The following is a 21,427-nucleotide window of genomic DNA, read 5'->3' as shown; positions in this document are numbered from 1 at the left end:
GGAACATTTAAACGGTTCCCTCACCCTTTGCAGCTGGAGACGTCGGGCTCTGCACTGCAGCATCCCCCATCATTAAAGTGTGCAGCGTGTAGCGCCTGGTTATTGAGGCTGGCTCATTTAGACTGGGTCTTTGCCTCCCACACATGCGCTGTAATCTCTAATATGTTCTTTCCTAGGTGACCGCTGTCAGATAATGCCTGACGTGGCTCCAGGCTCCACCTCAGTCTTAGTTTTATGAAGTGTGTTTGGAGAGGGCTGGTTATCTGAATTTTACAGGTCCTGCTAGCCATGTGATGGTACGCAAGAGTAGACTTGACACAAGCAAATAAGATGGAGCCTAGTGTATCCATACGGGTGCACCAAAGTGCCACCAAATTAAAATCAAGTGCAATTGCTGCTAGGTCTAAACATTGCTCATGTTTGGCTAATTTAGTCAAGAAAGAGTAAATAATTTTAACTTTCACAATGGACTTTCAGTTCAGCTTTAATGTGTGTTCTCCACTTTTTCCCCCCTTTACTCTGTGCAGGTCGAGTGACCAACCTGCGTCGTGCAACGTATGTTGTGCTTGATGAGGCGGACAGAATGTTTGACATGGGGTTCGAGCCGCAGGTAAAAAATACAAGAGCGTAAAATACGTGTTTTTTATTTATATCAGACTCCCAAACTTACTTTTGAGAATTATTGTGAACTGCCGCACAGTATAGGTTTGTGTTTTAGCACCAGTTGTATACCTCTTGCATTAGCAGGTACTGTGTATAATAGATGTTACTTTATACACACACACTGTCAGTTTTTCATAATTCTAAGCTTATCCCTTCCATCAGTGATCATAGCATCACTGTGGCTGCTTGACAGTTAAATTTAGACTACATGGAAATGTGTTTTATATGTATGAAGCTTGTGTAAGAGTTTCATACATTTGGTGGAAATGCTATAAGCTTTAGGCCCATATTTACTAAGCAGTGCTATTCCAAGACCAGTTCCAGCAGCTGAAGTCACCTTTACGGCCCATCCACTTTTTTGTTTTATATCAACCATATCATAAATGTGTCTGGTTTGCAACCATTACCAGCTCCACTATGTTGAATCTGTAACCAAACTCAGTCAGAGGTCCAAGAGGACAAAATAGTTGTCTATAAACTCATCTAGTCCATCTGTACTACTTTCCCAAGCTTGGCTATACAGCTGTGTAATACAACAGGAAAAGGCTCTAGGGCAGAGGTTCCCAAGTCAAGGACCATTAACGTTTTTGTTTTTTAGTATACACCAGCTTGAGCACAGGTGGATCAGTCAAAATCAGTGGTGAAAGTGATCCGGTACGCAGTACCAGTAAAATAAGTGCCGGTACTTCATACCGTTGTGAATTATAGGGGATCTAAATCTCCCTGCATCTCTCTCTTCCTGATGTGTCTGCCTCCCTCTGTTTCCCTGCGTCTCTCCATGAGGTTTCTCCCTCCCGTTCCTTGCATCTCCCTGCATTTCTGTGTATCTTCCTAACAGAGCCGGCTCCGGTCAGTGACGTGATGCCCATATATGGGCATGCCCATATTGGGGCATCCTACGTCACTGACCGGAGCCGGCTCTTGAGTATGGGGAGATACACGTAGATTCAGGGAAACGGAGGGTGTTGAGGGAGGTGCAGAGAGAGACAGAGTTCTCCCCAGCTGCTGCGGGCCTCTCGCTCCTGCCTGTGCGTGCCGGGAGCTGGGCCCAACTTCCCCAACGTGTGTGTGTGTGTGTGTGTGTATGTATTATTGTTTGTAGTTTGTGGGGGGAGGGGGTATTGTGTATATTGTTTGGGGGTATTTGTGTGTATTTGGGAGTGTTATAGTGGAGGGCGATTGTGTGGAATTGCGTATGGGGAGGGGGGGGAAGTTTGAGCATGTGATTAAGGGAGCGGATTGAGTGATGGCGGAAAGGGGGCAGGTAGGGGAGAGGAAGCGTGAGGGGGGTTGCGGGGGAAGGAATAAAACAGCGGGGGGGGGGGAGAGAAATAGAGGGGGCTAGGAGTGAGGAGCTGTGAACGAGGGGGGGGGGGGGATTTGCAAGGTTGCTGACATGGTAGGGTTGAGCACCTGTAAGAATATAAATCTACTTTCACTACTGGCCAAAATTATTGTGCCAGCTGTTTTAATGAGGATAGCCTTTAAATCTGCACTTTTAGTTGTCCTTGAGGATTGGAGTTGGGAACCTCTGCTTCAGAGAATCCATGTAAGAAATGGATGGGACGCTAAAAGTGACTACTGGGTTTTCATGTACATGTCAATACTCAGAATCCTTGGCTTAACCACGGTGTGATATTTTACAATGGAGTGAATAAAGCAGGTCATGGGTATTCTATCTATGATTGCTACTTTAAAACTTTAGGCCTTTTCAATGGACAATAATGTCTGGTTCAAAGCAATATGCTGTTCTCTTTCTAATGACAGGTCATGCGAATCATAGACAACGTCAGGCCTGACCGGCAGACAGTCATGTTTTCTGCCACCTTCCCGAGAGCCATGGAGGCCTTAGCACGGCGGATTTTGAATAAGCCCATAGAGGTCCAAGTGGGAGGCAGAAGCGTGGTCTGTTCTGACGTGGAACAACATGTGGTGAGTAACCTCTGAGGTGACGACTTTCAGCTCTCGGGAATCAGGAGCCTTGGGAAAAAAAATGTACTTTTTTCCCCTAGTAATCTATTTGAATCAGTCTAGTGCCATTTCAGTCTTTCAGACCTAACATCCATAAATATTTAATGACATCAATAATTGGCCCTCTGCATGTCTACTTTGTTACACAACTGGGAATCCCCTGTTACAAAGGAAACATTTATTGCTGGTGGGTCAGGGAGACTAAAATAGCCAAGCACTTCCAATGATATCAGCAGTATTGTTTGAATTGTTGGCAGCTTTTTTTATTTATTATTTAAAAAAAAAATTACACTTCCAGAAGCCCACAAATGTTGACTAAGGCTAAGGCTCCGCTCCCTCCGTCAGCGCTCCCGCACTGCAGACAGGCGGGGCGCTGACATACACAGACCGCGATATGCGGTCTGTAGGGAGCCGGAGCGGGAGGTGGGCGGGAGTGGGAGGCTTGAGCGGGAGGGGGGCGTGGCTTGAGCGGAGGGACCCGCTACTCTCCCCCCCCTCCCTCCACGGGCTCGGGCTGGAGCTGCTGATCACAAGCAACAAACACACACACACACACACTCATACACATACACACACAGACAGAGGCAGGCACTCAGGCATACACACAGACACACATATACACACACACACACAGACACAGACACACATACACACACACAGACAGGCACTCACGCTGCTTTCCCTCCACACTCCTCCTGCTCCCCGAAGCCTCCCCTCCTCCCGAAGCCTCCCCTCCTCATTGGCTCACAGCCACACCACGTGACGCGTCAACGCTAGGGATCACAATTCTCTTGTATCCCGTAGCGGCTGACGCGTCACCGCGTGTAGTGAGCTGTGCAGCCAGGGGGGACCGGGACCGGCTCGGGAGGATTCCCCTGCTGGTGGGGAAAGCCCGTGCAGCTGCCCGCGCCGCCGGGCGCAGCGGGTCCCAGGCCTAAGAGGGTAAAAGAGTACTGCTAATTGCTGCTTTCAGTGACTGCTGCCAGTAAAAGGGCTGGGCGTCCACTATAAAAGCGGATTGTGGGGTATTGACTCCTGAGATGTCTTTACTTTCTAGATTGTGATAGAGGAAGATAAGAAGTTTCTTAAATTGCTGGAGCTCTTGGGACATTACCAGGAGAAGGGGGCGGTCATTGTTTTTGTTGATAAGCAAGAGCATGCAGATGGGTTACTAAAGGACCTGATGAAAGCATCCTATCCCTGCTTGTCTCTACATGGAGGTACAGTATAGTTTTGTTTTTAAACATATTTTAAACATCAGTCAAAATCAGGGCTATTCAGATTGCAGGAGCTGCCTCACAAAATATCATGCCTTGGCATCAATTTTATTAGAACCTTTGCATCAGCAAGTCCTGCACAACATAATTATGTAATAGATGTTACTTTAATCAAATGTAATATTGTCTGTTATTGTCCAAGCTTATCCTTCCATCAGTGATTCTTCACATTTGATTTCTGTCCATGTTTGTCTGCAGATTTGCAATGAATTTTCCTGGTTGGTTGCAGACAGGGCAGTGGTCACCATAGGGTTTGGATATTCTCTAGCTGATTTTAGAGCAGAAATAAATACTTCCTGTTGGCAGGGGCTTCACCTATAAAAGGCTCACCCTTCCACCTGCAATTAGTCTTCCTATCCGACCTTTTGTAAGGTTTTATTTTTTGGCTCGTGGAGCTTACCGGACTGTATCCCTCAAGGAGGTTCATTGTTGCCAGCAGGAGTCTAATCCTCTCATTAAGCCTCTTAGGGAGGACCCATTTAGGGGTCCCCAAACTCTCCGGGGGCTTGGCCTAACATAGTATTTCGAAAACGCTGCCAGATAGATGCACTGCTAAAGGGTAATGGTGGCGTTTCTCGCCCCCTTTTTTTTTTCTTGAGTGGCATTCGTATGTGGGACAGAGCTCGCGGCAGAGCTAACCGTAAGTCGGACCGCGGCAAGCATCCGAAATGGTGCATGTGTGAAATTGCACGCGGTGCTCGGCCCAGCAGGGCGAACAGGCCACATTTGCGGAAGTGCCTTCCTAAACCAGCAGCAGCTGGTATTCCAGTTTTTGAGGTCTGCCTAGGGATGGGAGGTCATGGTGAACAGCTCTGGGAAAGGGTCAGCATCCAAGATGCTTGGTTAACCTACAGATTAGAATTTAGGTTGTATAGTTTAAAGAAAGGGGGAAAGAAACAGTGGTTCTACACATTTTTGTATATATTATTTACATTTTACCGTTAGTCCTGCATCCAGTTAATTTGAGGTGGGTATCTCTAAAGTAGCATTTTAAAGCTCAACATAAAAAGAGATCCCTAAAAATGTGAGACGATGCACAGCATGTAACTAATCTGCTATAGAGGGTTAGCAGTCGTGAAGAATGCTTGAAAGCTGCAGGGTTGGATCCATCTGAACAGAAGGCAAGTTTCCCAGACCGTAGAATCGGCAGTACTGCAGTCAGGCAAGCGGTCCCAAAAGTGACCCAGATTCCAAACAAGTCTCAATAAGACTCCACAGAGGAGTCAGAGGTTCCATATTATTGCTCTGAGGGAGTGAATGTAGGATCATCAGAAGACGACGACAGTTCAGACTTTGATGTTGGTTTAATGAAACCTCTGATAAAAGCTGAGGGAAGCATGGGGGGATAGTGGTTCAGAAGGAGATATTAAGAAATCCAGTTATTCATGGGTTCAAAGAGGAAGATGGAAAAACTTTTTCCATGCACAAAGTAATCAAGGATATGATTGAAATGGATCCAACCAGATAAGAAGATAAACATAATGAAGACGTTCACAAGAAATTTGCCCAGTTGCAGATGAAGACGCAAGAATGTGGGAGACCCTGCCGAGAGCAGGTGCAACCATTATTGGATGCAACAAAAACGACTTTGCCTGTGGAATGTCATTTTCTTTTGGAAAGAAGGATGGAAAATGTATCCAGGAAATCTTTTTTGGCAGCTGGAGCTTCATGTAAGCCAACACTGGCGATTAGTCTCCATCTCAAGGTATCTTGAAAAGGGCATCAAGAGCATCCATTTTAAGTGACCTATCTGTAGTAACTCAAGTGATTATATAGCAGAGGCACCATTCGATCACGTTTACCTATCGGCAAGATCATAGGACGCTATCGGAGCCCTATGACTTTGACCGTTGCTAGCTGTTTACACTTAAAAGAATAACCTGTGTACTCTTTCCTTTGAAGGAGGTCAGTTACTTTGGAAGAAATTATTTTTTTGCCCTGTTTCGTGCGTGCGTGTATGCGTGTACATAATTGGACACTGATAATACACGTTTGGTTATTTCGGCTGTATACCAAAATAAATTCAAGTTACAGTTAAATAATGAATATGGGCTTAAAGTGCAATCTATCAGCTTTAATTTGAGGGTATTCACATCCAAATTGGACAATTAACTCAAAAGCTGTTTCATGGACACGTCTAGAGTTGATTCCAGGTGTGTCATTAGTATTTGGAAGCTGTTGCTCTGAACCCACAACATGCGGTCAAAGGAGCTCTCAATACAAGTGAAACAGGGCATCCTTAGGCTGCAAAAAAAAGAAAATCCATCAGAGATAGCAGGAACATTAGGAGTGGCCAAATCAACAGTTTGGTACATTCTGAGGAAAAAAAGAAAGCACTGGTGAGCTCTGCAACACAAAAAGGCCTGGACGTCCACGGAAGACAACAGTGATGAATGATCGTAGGATCCTTTCCATGGTAAAGAAAAACCCCTTCACAACATCCAGCCAAGTGAAGAACACTCTCCAGGAGGTAGGCATATCATTATCCAAGTCTACCATAAAGAGAAGACTTCACGAGAGCAAATACAGAGGATTCACCACAAGGTGCAAACCATTCATAAGCCTCAAGAATAGAAAGGCCAGATTAGACTTTGCCAAACAATATCTAAAAAAGCCAGCCCAGTTCTGGAACAGCATTCTTTGGACAGATGAAATGAAGATCAACCTGTACCAGAATGATGGGAAGAAAAAAGTATGGCAAAGGCTTGGAACGGCTCATGATCCGAAGCATACCACATCATCTGTAAAACACGGTGGAGGCAGTGTGATGGCATGGGCATGCATGGCTTACAATGACACTGGGTCACTAGTGTTTAATGATGATGTGACAGAAGATAGAAGCAGCCGAATGAATTCTGAAGTGTATAGGTATATAATGTCTGCTCAGATTCAGCCAAATTCAGCAAAGTTGATTGGACGGCGCTTCACTTTACAGATGGACAATGACCCAAAACATAATGTGAAAGCAACCCAGGAGTTTTTTAAGGTAAAAAAGTGGAATATTCTGCAATGGCCGAGTCAATCACCTGATCTCAACCCAATCAAGCGTGCATTTCACTTGCTGAAGACAAAACTTAAAGCAGAAAGACCCACGAACAAACAACAACTGAAGACAGCTGCAGTAAAGGCATGGCAAAGCATCACAAAGGAGGAAACCCAGCATTTGGTGATGTCCATGCGTTCCAGACTTCAAGCAGTCATTGCTAGCAAAGGATTCTCGACAAAGTATTAAAAATTAACATTTTATTTATGATTGTGTTAATTTGTCCAATTACATTTGAGCCCCTGAAAAAGGGACTGTGTATGGCAATGGTTGCAATTCCTAAACGTTTCATACGATATTTTTGTTCAACCCCTTGAATTAAAGCTGAAAGTCTGCACTTCTATTGCATCTCGGTTGTTTCATTTCAAATCCATTGTGGTGGAGTGCAGAGCCTAAATTATGAAAAGTGTGTGTGTGTGTGTGTTCTATACTTGGTGCTTTACAAGAGAGACAGTACAGGGAATTATAACACAATAAGTGCAGCAAACAAGATGAAAGGAAAGGAAATCCCTGCCCCGGAGACTTTACAATCTTAGTGCAGAATTATGTTGCTTAACAGCACAACCATAATCTCTAATTACTGCAGAATTATTTCCATGGATCTAAATTTGAAAAACTTCCCTAATTTCAGACAAATGCTATAATTTAACTGTAACTTTTTTCACTCTATTGCAACTTCAGCATGTTTCTAAGTGTGACTATCTTTTTAGTGTAAGCTTTCTGTGTCCGTTTGGATATTTGTCCAATAAACACTCTTCAAACAAATAGGGAAATGTGTTCATTGCAAAGCAACGCATTACAGGCCCCTCCGGTTGACCTGCTGATGGAGAAAGGGTCATATGCTCTGTAGGTTATGACACTCTCTTTGAGTACATTGCTTTATTCTTCATGTTGGTTTTATATTTTCCAGGTATTGATCAGTATGACAGAGACAGCATCATCAATGACTTCAAAAACGGTGTTTGCAAGCTGCTGGTGGCCACCTCTGTCGCAGCCCGAGGTCTTGACGTCAAACATCTGAACTTGGTGATCAACTATGCTTGTCCAAACCATTACGAGGATTACGTGCACCGAGCTGGGAGGACAGGTAGAGCCGGCAACAAGGTCAGCATGATTTTAGAGTGGTTTATTTTATTTATTGAGAATCTTCAATACATGTATAAATGTCCCATCTTGCCATGAGAGAGGCTGTTCTTGCAGCTGAAACATTGGAATCTGGCATCGATAAAAGTAGTTTGATGTGAAATCCGCAATGCCAACTCCTCTTCATTTGAAGTATCTTACGGTATAATGTACACTCATTTAATCTACAAACAATTCCCATGTTGAAACTCTGAAGTATGACAACTTGCAATGAATTTACACTTCAGGACCAATACAGCTAGATCCTAGAAGTTTGAACGGCATCATTTGTTATGAAACAAATGCAGTAACAATGACAATGAGGGTTTTAATGGGCTGATTGGGTAATTCCGCACACAAAAAATGTGGCACTATGACACTTTAAGGCACTTGCGGTCACGTGACTGATGGCGTTGTCCTGTTTCCGTTCAACTATCTCGTGTCTCGCGTTGTGCGCTCCACAGATGAACGAGTCCGAAAAGGGTCTGATCCCATAATGTAGTTGTCTATAGGCACCCAGTGTCTTAATGGATAACACAGAATAACTCTTACAGGTGCCTAATCAGCTCCCATTTGTTTAACCCAAGCTTGGCTGTCAACTAAGCAGGCTAAAGCTTTAGGACAAGTTTATTTTTTTAGTCAATCATGGTAGATGAAAAAAGTAACAAGCTATATGTCCATGCCCTATCTCAGAGTATTTACAATTTAAATGCTGTTATTGTATTATTTTAGAGCAGTGTTACCCAAAGTATGTTCCCTGAAACCTTTCAAAATGTGCTTCTAGCTACTTCCTCTTCTGCAATGAGCAGCATTTATATAATTGCTGCAATATCAGTACAGAGAGCTGATTTTTAACATTGTAACTGTATATTTAAAATATTAAACAAGTATATAAAATACAAACGAATAGAGCTAATTTATTACTGTTGTCTTCTATTAGTATTAACATTAAAGTGTCCAGTGATTGAGAATTGTTTGAAAGCCCATTTTAGACACTTCCTTGGCAAACTATAGTGGGGGCTTTTGTCACTTTTTTTTTTTTATTTACCCACCACAACTTATTTTTAACACAGTATTGTATTGTATGTCTTTATTTATATAGCACCATTAATGTACATAGCGCTTCACAGCAGTAATACACGTGTTAATCAAATAAATAACAGATAATATAAATAACAGATCATGGGAATAAGTGCTTCAGACATTAAGGAAGAGGAGTCCCTGCTCCGAGGAGCTTACAGTCTAATTGGTAGGTAGGGAGAACGTACAGAGACAGTAGGAGGGAGTTCTGGTAAGTGCATCTGCAGGGGGCCAAGCTTTATGTATCATGTGTTCAGAATAGCCACAGTGCTATTCATATGCTTCTTTAAGCAAGCGTGTCTTAAGTTGGGTCTTAAAGGTGGATAGAGAGGGTGCTAGTCGGGCACTGAGGGGAAGGGCATTCCAGAGGTGTGGGGCAGTCAGTGAAAAGGTTTAAGGCAGGAGAGGGCTTTAGATAGAAAGGGGGTAGAAAGAAGACATCCTTGAGAAGAACACAAGAGTCTGGATGGTGCATAACGAGAAATTAGTGCTGAGATGTAAGGAGGGGTAGAAGAGTGTAAAGCTTTTTAAAAGTGAGGAGAAGAATGGAGTGTGAGATGCGGGATTTGATCGGAAGCCAGGAGAGGGATTTCATGAGGGGAGATGCTGAGACAGATCTCGGAAAGAGTAGAGTGATTCTGGCAGCAGCGTTTAGGATAGATTGTAGGGGAGACAGGTGAGAGGCAGGAAGGCCGGACAGCAGGAGGTTACAGTAATCAAGACGGTAGAGAATGAGGGCCTGAGTCAGAGTTTTAGCAGTCGAGCAACAGAGGAAAGGGCATATCTTTGTTATATTGCGGAGGAAAAAGCGACAGGTTTTAGAAATGTTTTGAATGTGAGGGGCGAATGTGAGAGAGGAGTCGAGTGTGACCCCTAAGCAGCGTGCTTGGGCTACTGGGTGAATGATCGTAGTTCCAACAGTAATGTGGAAGGAGGTAGTTGGGCCAGGTTTGGGAGGAAGTTTGAGGAGCTCTGTTTTAGCCATGTTGAGTTGAGTTTAAGGCGGCGGAGGGCCATCCAGGATGATATAGCAGAGAGACATTCAGAAACTTTGGTTTGTACAGCAGGTGTAAGGTCGGGTGTTGAAAAGTATATTTGTGTGTTGTCAGCATAGAGGTGATATTTAAACCCAAAAGATGTTATTAGGTCACCTAGAGAGAGTGTGTACAGAGAAAAGAGAAGAGGTCCCAGGACAGAGCCCTGGGGTACCCCAACAGAGAGATCAATAGAGGAGGAGGAGGTGTTAGCAGAAGAGACACTGAAAGTACGATGGGAGAGGTAGGATGAGATCGAGGATAGAGCTTTGTTCCGAATACCAAGAGTATGGAGAATATGAAGAGGGTGGTCCACGGTGTCAAATGCTGCAGAGAGGTCGAGTAATATGAGCAGAGTGTAGTGACCTCTGTCTTTGGCAGCATGGAGGTCGTCAGTTATTTTAGTGAGGGCTGTTTCCGTTGAGTGAGCAGTGCGGAAGCCAGATTGTTGAGGGTCTAGGAGAGAATAGGTGTCGAGAAAATGGAGCAAGTGAGAGAATACAAGACGTTCAAGGAGTTTAGAGGCAAAAGGCAGGAAGGAGACAGGTCGATAGTTAGAAAGACAGGTAGGGTCAAGCTTGCTGTTTTTGAGTAATGGTATAACTGTTGCATGTTTGAAGGAGGATGGAAAGGTTCCAGAGCAGAGGGAGGAGTTAAAAATGTGTGTGAGCGTAGGGATTATAGTAGGAGCAAGAGGTTTTAGGAGATGGGAGGGAATGGGGTCAAGAGGGCAAGTGGTAGAGGGAGAAGAGGCGATCAACAGCGACACATCCTCCTCTGAGACAGTGGAAAAAGAGTCAAGGAAGGCAGGAGGAGAGTTAGGAAGAGGTGTAGGATGGGAGGAAGAAACAGAGGGGATGTTCTGCCGTATGGATTCCACCTTTTCCTTAAAATAGTCAGCAAAGTCCTGAGCGGAGATGGAGGAAGGAGAGGCAGCTGAGGGTGGTTTGAGTAGAGTATCAAAGACAGAGAACAGTCGACGTGGGTTAGACTTGTGCATGTTGATTAGTGACGAAAAGTAGGCTTGTTTAGCTTGCGAGAGGGCAGAGTTGAAACAGGATAGCACAAATTTGTAGTAAAGATGTTGCATGGCTCACCAGTTTCACTTGTCCTTAACGGTTAAGCCTAAAAAATATTCATAGCCACAATGAATTTGACTGTTCACAGCACCTTGGAGAAATGGGTACAGTGGTGTGAAATTATAATAGAGCAATAAGTTAGTGCAGCGGTGCGCAATCTGTGGGGCGCGACCCCCAGGGGGGGCGCGAGACTGCCGACGGGGGGCGCGGGGTTTACAGAGGCCCCGCGCGCTTCCCGAAGGCACTTAAATTAAGTGCCGGGGGAGCTGCAGGGCCTTTGTAAACCATACTTACCCGTGGCTCCGGCGGCTTCCTCCCGGCGTCGCCATGGCAACGCGGCGTCAAAATGACGCTGCGAGGTCATGTGACGTCACGTTGCTATGGCAACGTGACGTCATTACGCCGGTGCGAGGGTAAGTTGGGGTTGGGGGGGGGCGCGGGAGTGAGGGGACAGCCGGCAGGGGGGCGCAGGGAAAAAAGTTTGCGCCCCCCTGAGTTAGTGCATAACTAGACAATAGATAAATTGCAGACCACTGCAGGGCTGCTAATGGTTTTAGGTCAGGCTTTTGGTTTTATTCACAAGCACATTATCTTTACCATTCACAGTATAACAATTCACAACAAAGACTGCAGCATCTTTAGTGCAAAAGGAGCCAGCATCGCAAAGTAATGTGTAATGTGGTAGGGAGGCACGCTTTTGTGAGTGTATGAGTTGAATCTCCGGCTTTCAGATGCTACTTATTATATGCGATAGGAAATAAAGCATTCAAACCCAGCCGACTCCAAAGAACGGCAACTTTTGGTAGAATTATCGACTTGTCTGTTTATGCCTAATTCTGGCTTTATTTCACAAGCTGGGAAATGTTGTTCTAGCAGCAGCTAGTACTACTCATTTGTCTGTAATCACTGACCCATGGGGTCCCCTAAAGCTGATCTGCCCCTAACCTCCAAGGTATTCATGTTTTTTTTTTTTTTTACCGGGGAGGAATATAAATGGTTTCTAAAGTCCTCTTTCCACCAGGGCAATAGAGCATCAATGTTCCCAGGAGATGCTACGGCTTTCTGTTAGTGACCAGGCTGCCATGTTTGTAGTTTTGTGTCAGAAACCGGCACATTTTTGGAAATAATTGGTCTTTAGAGGTCAGGGGACTGCCCTAGTTACAGGTAATAGTGTGTGTATGTATGTATGTATATGTGTATGTATATGTGTACAATAAATAATAAAAATAAAAAAAACATAAAAAATGTGTATATATATATATATATATATATATATATATATTTTTATTATTTGTTTTTTTTCTCTCCTTTAAAACGTGTGATGGTTTTATATATACAGCTCAACCCGAATCCACCTATATCGCGATGCAAGCGTGGCTCCCAATTTTCGTATTTATGAATACTTTACAACACGATTATTGGTATCTTAAATACTTTATTGTACAATGCATACAATTGTACATTATTTAGAACGCGATGTGATTCTTTGGACCCCAAGTACAGCGTTATAAGGAGGTTGAGCTGTATATAGTAATAAGGTGAAATTGAAATTGCCATTTTAATGAATTTGATTAATTGAAAACAGACATTGTGGTTATCAACCTGAAGTTAACTGTATGTTATGTTTTCCAGGGCTATGCCTTCACCTTCATCACAGAGGAGCAAGCTCGCCATGCTGGGGACATCATCAAGGCCTTGGAACTGTCTGGGACATTGGTCCCTGCCGAGCTAGAGAAACTGTGGTGTGAATTCAAGGATCTGCAGAAAGCTGTAAGTTATGGCTTGTTTTATTTTTAAGAAAAGCTGTCCCACATACAAGTACATTGAACTAATGATTGTGGTATCATATATCAGTGGTGGCTTTACAAGACCACCGCCCTTAGGCACTTATCTGCTGCTGCGCTCCTTCGTGCAGCCCTCCCCCATCACCATCAAATGATGCTGCGACGTCACATGGCGTTGCCAGGCTCTCTGTTACCTTATTGTTGTCATAAATATAGCCTATTGCACTGCCATTCCTGGAAAGAAAGGCTTTTGAATTGTAAACTGATAATACTAGGGATGTTCTCTAACCATTATAGTGCTCTTATGACATATCCGGTGCGGCATGCGAATTTTTATGGCACAAATCTCACTTCAGTTTCTGGCATCTGGGTGCCAGTCGCGGTCATGTGATTGGTCCTGGAGTGATCACATGACTGGAATTACGGTGGAATTCTGCACTGTAAAGGTTAATATTTGTGTAATTTGGGTATGTGTAAACCTATTTATGTATTTTATTAGGAGGGCAAAATAATCAAGAAGACCAGTGGGTTCTCGGGTAAAGGATTTAAATTTGATGAAACAGAGCATGCTTTGGCCAACGAGCGGAAAAAGCTGCAGAAGGCAGCTCTCGGCCTGCAGGACTCGGATGATGAAGATGCAGCTCTTGATGTGAGTATTTTATTTACAGAGGCATGGTGTTGCTGCCACTTTTAGCTACAACTCCCTTAAAGCAGCAATCGTCCATGTGAACTATTTATTTTACTGACATTTTTTATTTTATTTTCAAATATATGTTGTTTTTTTTTTTTTTAAACCCAAACAGAAGAGCAATTACAATGTTGTGCTGATTCTATGGTACCATATTTACATGTCATTTATGAAGCAGTTCCTACCAATAGCATTTGCTGTGTCTTCTGGAGAATGGGTTGCTTGGCACGACACGTGCCTGAGTGCTTTTACTTTACCTAGAAAAAGATTCTCCTTTCCTGTGGATCGTTCACTAATGAAAATAGTCATTAAGGAATTATTTTTGTTCCATAATTTGCAAATGCTGCACTGCGGCTTTTTTGTATGTTGCCAACGTTTCAGCCCTCCCTCCCCGCCCCTGTATTCTGACTGTGTTAGGGGCACATACTATATATTTTCATCTTGATTCTTTATTGCAAATAGAATCCATGTTGCTAGGTGAGGTGCGACTGAGGTTTTATTGGCTCATTGATTGATTGGTTTTGTTCGGGTTGGTTGTAGATTGACGAGCAGATCGAGAGCATGTTCAATTCTAAGAAAAGAGTCAAGGACATGGCTGGACCAGGTGGCGGGGGAGGGGGCGGAGGCTCCGGAGGTGCCGGCGGTGCATCAGGAGCAGCAGCGGCAGCTAACGCTCCTATGCCGTCAGCTGGAAATGCAGAGAAATTGGAGATGGCCAAACGCTTGGCTTTGAAGATCAGTGTGAACAAGAATCTGGGAGCAGAGGCACAGGTTTGTGGTATATTCTATTTTACTATGAAATTAGATAGCAGCAGGTTTCCATACCTGTCCTGCAAAAGATAAGATGCACTTTTTGCTACCAAAGTTCTATGTTGCCCACCTGCGCTTAAGGTAAAGTGGGCATTTCTTGGGTTTTTGTTTTGCTTTTGGGCATTACAAACGTTTTTGAAACAATGACATAGGCTCTAAATGCCTGGTTTAATACTCAACTGATGGCCTGCTGTCGTCCAGATGTGGCTCACAAAGGACCATTGAGTGACCCCTAGTAGAGATGGGCGGAACAGTACAAATCCGGTTTCCTTTAAATCCATTCCGTGTTGTGAAATCCGCAGATGGATTGTTCCCATTTCAATCCGCGCAGATTATGTAAAATCCCCCTATGTTGCTCAGTTATGCGGCTTTAAAATAACCACTGGGCGGGTTTATCGCAAATCCATTCTGCAGAATTTGTCGTAGTAAAACATACTGGACACCTAACAAGCTCCTATTGAACCCCCAAATAACCACAACATATATATAAGCATATGAGTGTCACAGAGGAGTGCTACCATTGTTGTTCAGCTAGTCATGGCTGATTGGAGGGTGGCAACCTCCTACCTAATGGTAGCTCACCCCCTCCCACATTTAAATGGTTAAGGGCTCACTCCATAGCATCTTCCACTCAGGGGAACTTGCGTGCTTGCAGTATGGTTGTGACAACTCTAATACAGAGTGCTTTTCCTGGTAATGTACAGGTTAATAAAAGCTTCAATCAGACTTAGAACTTTGCAACTAATATTGACAGATTTACTATAAATCATTCTTCCTGTTATTACACAGGTTATTAAGAATTTATATTAGCGTTAGGGACCCCTGAATTGTGGTCTGCCGTGTAGTTGGCTCATGGGCTTACAACAATTTTGGCCAAAAATGTTAAACTAAAAGACCATTTTACTTAATAGATATTTATACATATATATTTAGGCACTGTACCGTGTATGAGTTTCACTGGATGAGCTAAAACTGAGCTTTGTCTGTTTTATGTTCTGTCTCTGGTTTTGAATTTGTCGTAGTGTAAGCAAAAAGTACGAATTAAAATACCAATTTGTGGATTCATCCGTCAAAATGTAATTTTACAAGAGGAGACAGGAGCCCGAGTGTGATATTGTGTTTTTTTTTTTTTTAAATATTTTCTATAATATTTTGTTTTCATTTGTTCCATTTATTTAATTATATATTATGAGTGATGCCAGTGGGAGCCTGGGTGCGACGGTCTGTCACTGGTCAATGTCACCGTGCCCTTCCTGTGAGACGGATGATGGAGCCGAGGTCCGATTCAATAACTGTTTTAGGCTCAGTTGGCAGTTTCTGCCACTAAAAAAACAGCAGTTTTGCTCAGGGGGGAACCCTTCCGTTCTTGTGCTTTACAATGAGCATTGTGTTTAACTAATCTATGGATGTACAACATCATGTGTACAACATCAAACTAAATCTACAAGGTCAAGCGAAAACCTAATTAATTTCCAAAACTCCTTGTTTCCTTTTGTTACGGCAGGATGTAATGCAACAGGCCACAAACGCCATCCTTCGAGGAGGTACAATAATGGCACCCACCGTTTCTGCAAAAACAATTGCAGAGCAGCTGGCAGAAAAGATCAATGCCAAACTCAACTATGTCCCGTTGGAGAAACTGGAGGAAGAGAAGCAGGAAGTGGGACCTAGCGAATCATTCAAGAGATATGAAGAGGAGCTGGAGATCAATGACTTTCCGCAGGTACCCCCCCCCGTGGAGGAGAGAGGGTGTATAACATAGGGACTTCTCCAATATCTCGAAAACATAAACTTGCCATTTACCAGGGGAAATTAAACACCAGGAGTAGCTGTAGTCTGGTAGATCTGTGCAGGTATATACGAAAGGACTTTATTTATTTTTTATTAAGAGTAATATATTCATGGAGCAGCCTTAAAGAGGCGGTGGGAGAATACACATTGAAAAGATGACAAACCTGTTGGGACCGACACATGAGCACCATAAATACAGAGAATAGAATTTGATTTAGTAACAAGTAGAGGAAATGGGCAAACTGCTCGTATCTTCAGTCAATGTCTAGGTTTTCTGCATTAGGTGAACAGTTGTGTCTGTGGCTTGTGAAATATTAGGTGGCGGTGGAGAGATGCCGCAGTAACTTTTGAGATTTTCAGCCTGTGGTTTTAAACCCTTTCATTGCCGGAGAGGCCAGCAACACGTTGGTATCACTTTTCAAAGCTGACACTGACTTGGTTAAAGGCGACACTTTCCCCTTTGATATCCCAATCATAAAACATCACTGATTACTCCTGAATCTCTCGGTTTGGTGCAATATTAATAAATAATACACCCGTAATCCTAACGGTATATTGATTACTTGGTAATATTTGTTGATTTTTCAAACAGACCTGAATTTACCAGGCTTAAATTGTGGAAAAACACACAACCCACATAACACCGTTTATATTTTAGTTATGCTCTCCACATTATTCCAATTCAAGTATGTGTTACTAATTGGGACTACACCCCTAAAATGTTTTCAAATAGTATTTCGAGGGTGAAAATTATTTGGGCAGTGGGAAGTGTATTTCACAATGGTCACCTCCTCTTTCGTCTCTCTTTCAGACTGCCAGGTGGAAGGTGACCTCTAAAGAAGCTCTCCAGAGAATCAGTGAATACTCTGAAGCCGCCATTACCATCAGAGGGACATATTTCCCGCCTGGCAAAGAGCCCAAGGAAGGAGAGAGAAAGATTTACTTGGCCATAGAAAGTGAGTATGGGGACCAGAAGCATATTGGAGGATGGATTAGGAATGAAATTAAAGGCAAGATGATTTAAATGAGAAGTGCAAAAATAATGTGAAAAAGCACATGTGAAAGGATTTGTGTGGCTGTCCCTTTAAGAATGATAAGAACAAAATATTTGTTTTGCTGTTACTTTGTTCATTTTTTTTTTTATTTCTGGGTGTTACTTTTATTTTTGGTCCCGGCACTTAATTTTTATCTGGCTTCGAAAGTGTTCACTGTTTCTGCACACGACCTTCACACAGCTATCATTGCCAATCCAGTACGAACACAAACACGTTTCTGCACACTGTTTCTATTTATTACAAGGTGCAGATTCCACCCTCCTATCAGACACTAGCATGCATACATATAGGACTGCTCTATCCAATCCAATACTATGAAATGTATGCTACACCCCTGTAGGAGGTCAAATATATATTTTACAATACTATTTTTTATGTGAGTTATGCGAGTATACTCCTGGTATAGCTTGCATCTTACTATATAGTAAATCCAGCTGAAGAATGAATCCAGTGTTTGTGTGTTTTGTGTAAGACTATTTTCCATAACACACATACACTATAGGAATGTAGCATTTCAGACGTCTTATTTTCTCCTCTTAGCTGGCTTTGATTTTGTCATTTTATATATAGTCTCCGTTTGTCTTAATATAACTGTACTCTTTTCATACAATTTTATTGTTCTCCCTCCCAAATTGTGCTACGCTGCGGAATATGTTGGTGCCATACAAATAAAATGTAATATGACACTGAATGCATTAGAGAGGATGTAGTGCACTGTTAGGTGCTTTATTAGTGCCCAGGTCTTTGCTTTTTGTGGAGTATCGCCATTGTCTTGTTGTGTTCATTATATTTTGTTATAGGTGCAAGTGAACTGGCTGTTCAGAAAGCCAAAGCAGAAATTACCCGGCTTATCAAAGAAGAACTTATCAGACTGGTGAGTAGAGGGCCCATTGGTAAATATATCCATTTGTGGGCAAACATCGTGCATCGTGTGCCTCTTTCTCACCTGAGTTTGCAGTAAGATGCTGTAGCTTTTCCATTTAGAATTAACATACATTGATTTTTGTAATATTTTTTCATGAAATGAGATCACTTGGCCCTTACTATCAAAGCATCCAGTCCCACAGCGGACGGTTGGACATTTTTCTATCCTAGTCAGAGGAGCTGATATATAGTGTTTATTGCTGTATAACCTGTGCAGCATTCTTCCTAACTGCTCCATTAATTCTTATGCAGTGTATTGTTTTGCCTGAGTGTCTAGAAAGCTGCTGATCACCTGGAAAGCAGTGATTCTGTACTGGGGCAGTACTGAATATATATACGGTTGGATGTTTCATTGACCAATGGCAAAGCATTGGACCACCCAGCTGCATAGTTAAGAGTAGAAAGTAAAACAAGAAGCGTTCATGCATCAATTAAAAGCATGCTACATCTCAAGAAATTGTAATCGCCATGTTTTCATGTAAGATTGTGTGTGTCTATCAAGAAAAACCTAAATATCAATTAAATAATCAAGGTACTTCCAAGAATGAACTTCAAGGTTTTCCTCTGTCATATTCAGGGTTCTGCATTTCTTTAATTGAATGATGTAATTTATGATAGGATTCATTTGCTTAAAAATGCTCCATTAAAAAAAAGTTATCAGCTATAAAGCATCCCCTTTTGTGCAACATTTCTAGATCCTCTCCTAAAATCCTACCTATTTCATTTGTATTATAATTGTTCTGCTGGCCATCAACAAAACAGAACATTACGATTAGATGCAGGCAGGAAAGAAACTCGCATGTAATTGGTTAAAATCAAGATTGTGCATCTTTAAAACCCTAAAAGACCTGATTATGCAAAGATAAGAGGCGTTCTGTAGTCATGGGTGGAATGGTGCAGTGACTAACACCTGCACGTGTGTCTCTTGGTATCTGATGGAATGTATCTTTAAAGGCTGCTTGTACTGTACTTCAACCGATTTTCTTTCTTACAGCAAAACTCCTACCAACCAACAAACAAAGGAAGATACAAAGTGCTATAAACCCTGGAGAATTGTGGCTGAGATGTCAACTGTTGTGTTTTGTTGTCTATGCCGTTTTCACCTTATGTTGTACATGAAGCTCTATTTTTTATTTTGTCTCCATTTTACAAGAACCCATGGGGTGTGATATGAAGTTTTCAGAGGCACGCATCCTTAATATTATATCAGACCTTTTTTGAAAAAAGGAAGTATAATGCCGTTTAGTAGGAACGTTTGTATATTTTCCATCATCTTAAATAAAAATTGATTTTAATTTACTCTCTAAAATGGTGTTACAAGATATCTCACATTTTTTTTTTAATTGGTTAATTAAAGAAAAAACAGTACAATAAAAGACAAAACAGGGACATAAGAGCCAAGAGGAAGAGTTGTAAGATCATCGAAAGGCATTCTTTTTCTATATGTAATTGTTTGAGGGGGTTTATTTTAAAATGTCATCAACACTTTTTTAAGCAGATAAAATAGTAGCATTTTTGTTGTGTATAATTACAGTTTCAGTATGTGTTTGTCTATAGGTGTAAATAAATAAATTCCAATCGCATTCCATCTCCATTGTCCTTAACTTCCGTAAATAAGGTGGTGTTTCCAGCTACAGTTAAAATTCAGAGTGCCATGCAGCAGCAGAATGGAAATGATAAGTTTGTGGGGTGTTACAAATTGGTGACTGAAGACTTAAAACCTGTATTTGTCTCACTTCTTTTTGTTACTTTGGAAATGTTTGTGAGCAATGTACATGGAGACTTGAGAGATTTTACTTCCCATAACTCCTGTCTTTTAAAAAAATAAAATAAATGTATGTTGCTGTACATAGCACGTAACTACCTCCCCTTTTGTTCCCACTGATGCAGAGATAAGTAAAGCTCCAATAAGGACTGAGCCTGATCAGCGCCATCGGTCATTCATGTCAATGGGTTGAGCTCCGATACCTTTTATTGGAGTTTTGGGACTCTCCCTCTTTGACCGGGTGTGTTTGTATATCCATCGGATTCATCTATCATTGGGTAGTTGAGGAAATGATTAAATAAAAGCCCTCTTCCTAGCAATCCTCACAGTAAATATACGTTTTCAAGCTTTCAAAAATTGTTTAAAATACTTATCAATCAACATTTAACCTCTCAAAGGTATAATTACAACTTGTTCAATTTAGTGAACCGTTTAAGGGTTTACAGCAGAATGTGCAAATGTAGGATAAGAATGTAACCGCCATATACAAAGACTGTTGGTAACTACCACTGCAATATAATACAATTGTTGGTGTCATTTGCTTAGATTGTAAGCTCTTCAGAGCAGTGTCTCCCTTTGCCCAATAATTTACTTGCTGTCTAATCCCCAGTGTGTTTCCAGTATTGTAATTTTTTTTAAGCCATGTGTACATTGTTGGTGCTGTATAAATACAATTATACATACAAACAATTCCAACTGATACTTAACACTACCAACAATACAATTGGAGACTAATGTACGCTAATCAGTAGTTATTCTCATGCCAAATATAACTGCAATTTTCGTTTAAAAAAAGCCTCAAAGGCTGCACAAACAACCATGTTGCTTTATGACTTTTGTGAATTCAAGAGTATGCCCTTCTATATGTATTTCTTGTGTTTCTCATACTGTTTCACATGAAACAATAAAATACTTGCCATAACATTCTGGTGCTGACCATGAATGCAGCAGTGTACATAGGCACAGTGGTCCTTATTCAATATGCTGTGAAGTCACCGCCGTGTGTTGGGAAAATTTTATTTCTATTCTTTGAATGTACTGAACTAATCTCCAGCACTGGGAAGCAGCTGTACAGTATATTGAATTAAAGGCCTCTGAATCCCTATCCCAAGCAGCTTACAATCTTTCTTCCTGGGAAAGAGGGAGACGATAATGGGGCATGAGGTGGTGAAGAGCCAACACCCTTCAAGTTTTAATTGACTTGAAGTGGAGGGAAATGTTACGATTTGAAATAAATTATACATTTTTCAGCGGGGTTTACTCCTCTTATGTTTGGCCATGTGTGTGAATTTATCAACCATGATCTTTTGAGATTTTCCATTAAATTTCATATTTTGTTTA

The 21,427-nt window shown here is 42.0% G+C and overlaps 1 protein-coding gene across 2 annotated transcripts in view; it reads left to right on the top strand.

The window, feature by feature from the left end:
* Window positions 1-21,427, top strand: part of DDX46 (DEAD-box helicase 46) — a 55,390-nt gene extending 33,963 nt beyond the window's left edge. For both annotated transcript variants that reach the window (XM_075601144.1, XM_075601143.1), the window contains exons 13-23: window positions 528-610; window positions 2,431-2,595; window positions 3,692-3,854; window positions 7,865-8,058; window positions 12,902-13,039; window positions 13,553-13,702; window positions 14,282-14,512; window positions 16,056-16,274; window positions 17,154-17,298; window positions 18,198-18,271; window positions 19,316-21,427. In XM_075601144.1, the coding sequence (XP_075457259.1) occupies window positions 528-610; window positions 2,431-2,595; window positions 3,692-3,854; window positions 7,865-8,058; window positions 12,902-13,039; window positions 13,553-13,702; window positions 14,282-14,512; window positions 16,056-16,274; window positions 17,154-17,298; window positions 18,198-18,271; window positions 19,316-19,363 (1,610 nt within the window). In that variant the 3' untranslated portion in view covers window positions 19,364-21,427. The remainder of the gene's footprint in view (window positions 1-527; window positions 611-2,430; window positions 2,596-3,691; window positions 3,855-7,864; window positions 8,059-12,901; window positions 13,040-13,552; window positions 13,703-14,281; window positions 14,513-16,055; window positions 16,275-17,153; window positions 17,299-18,197; window positions 18,272-19,315) is intronic.

The sequence above is a fragment of the Ascaphus truei genome, chromosome 5 (genome assembly GCF_040206685.1).
Source record: "Ascaphus truei isolate aAscTru1 chromosome 5, aAscTru1.hap1, whole genome shotgun sequence".
In the NCBI taxonomy this organism is placed as follows: domain Eukaryota; kingdom Metazoa; phylum Chordata; class Amphibia; order Anura; family Ascaphidae; genus Ascaphus; species Ascaphus truei.
Note: the sequence above shows the minus strand (reverse complement) of the source record. Positions and strands in the feature narration are given on the sequence as shown.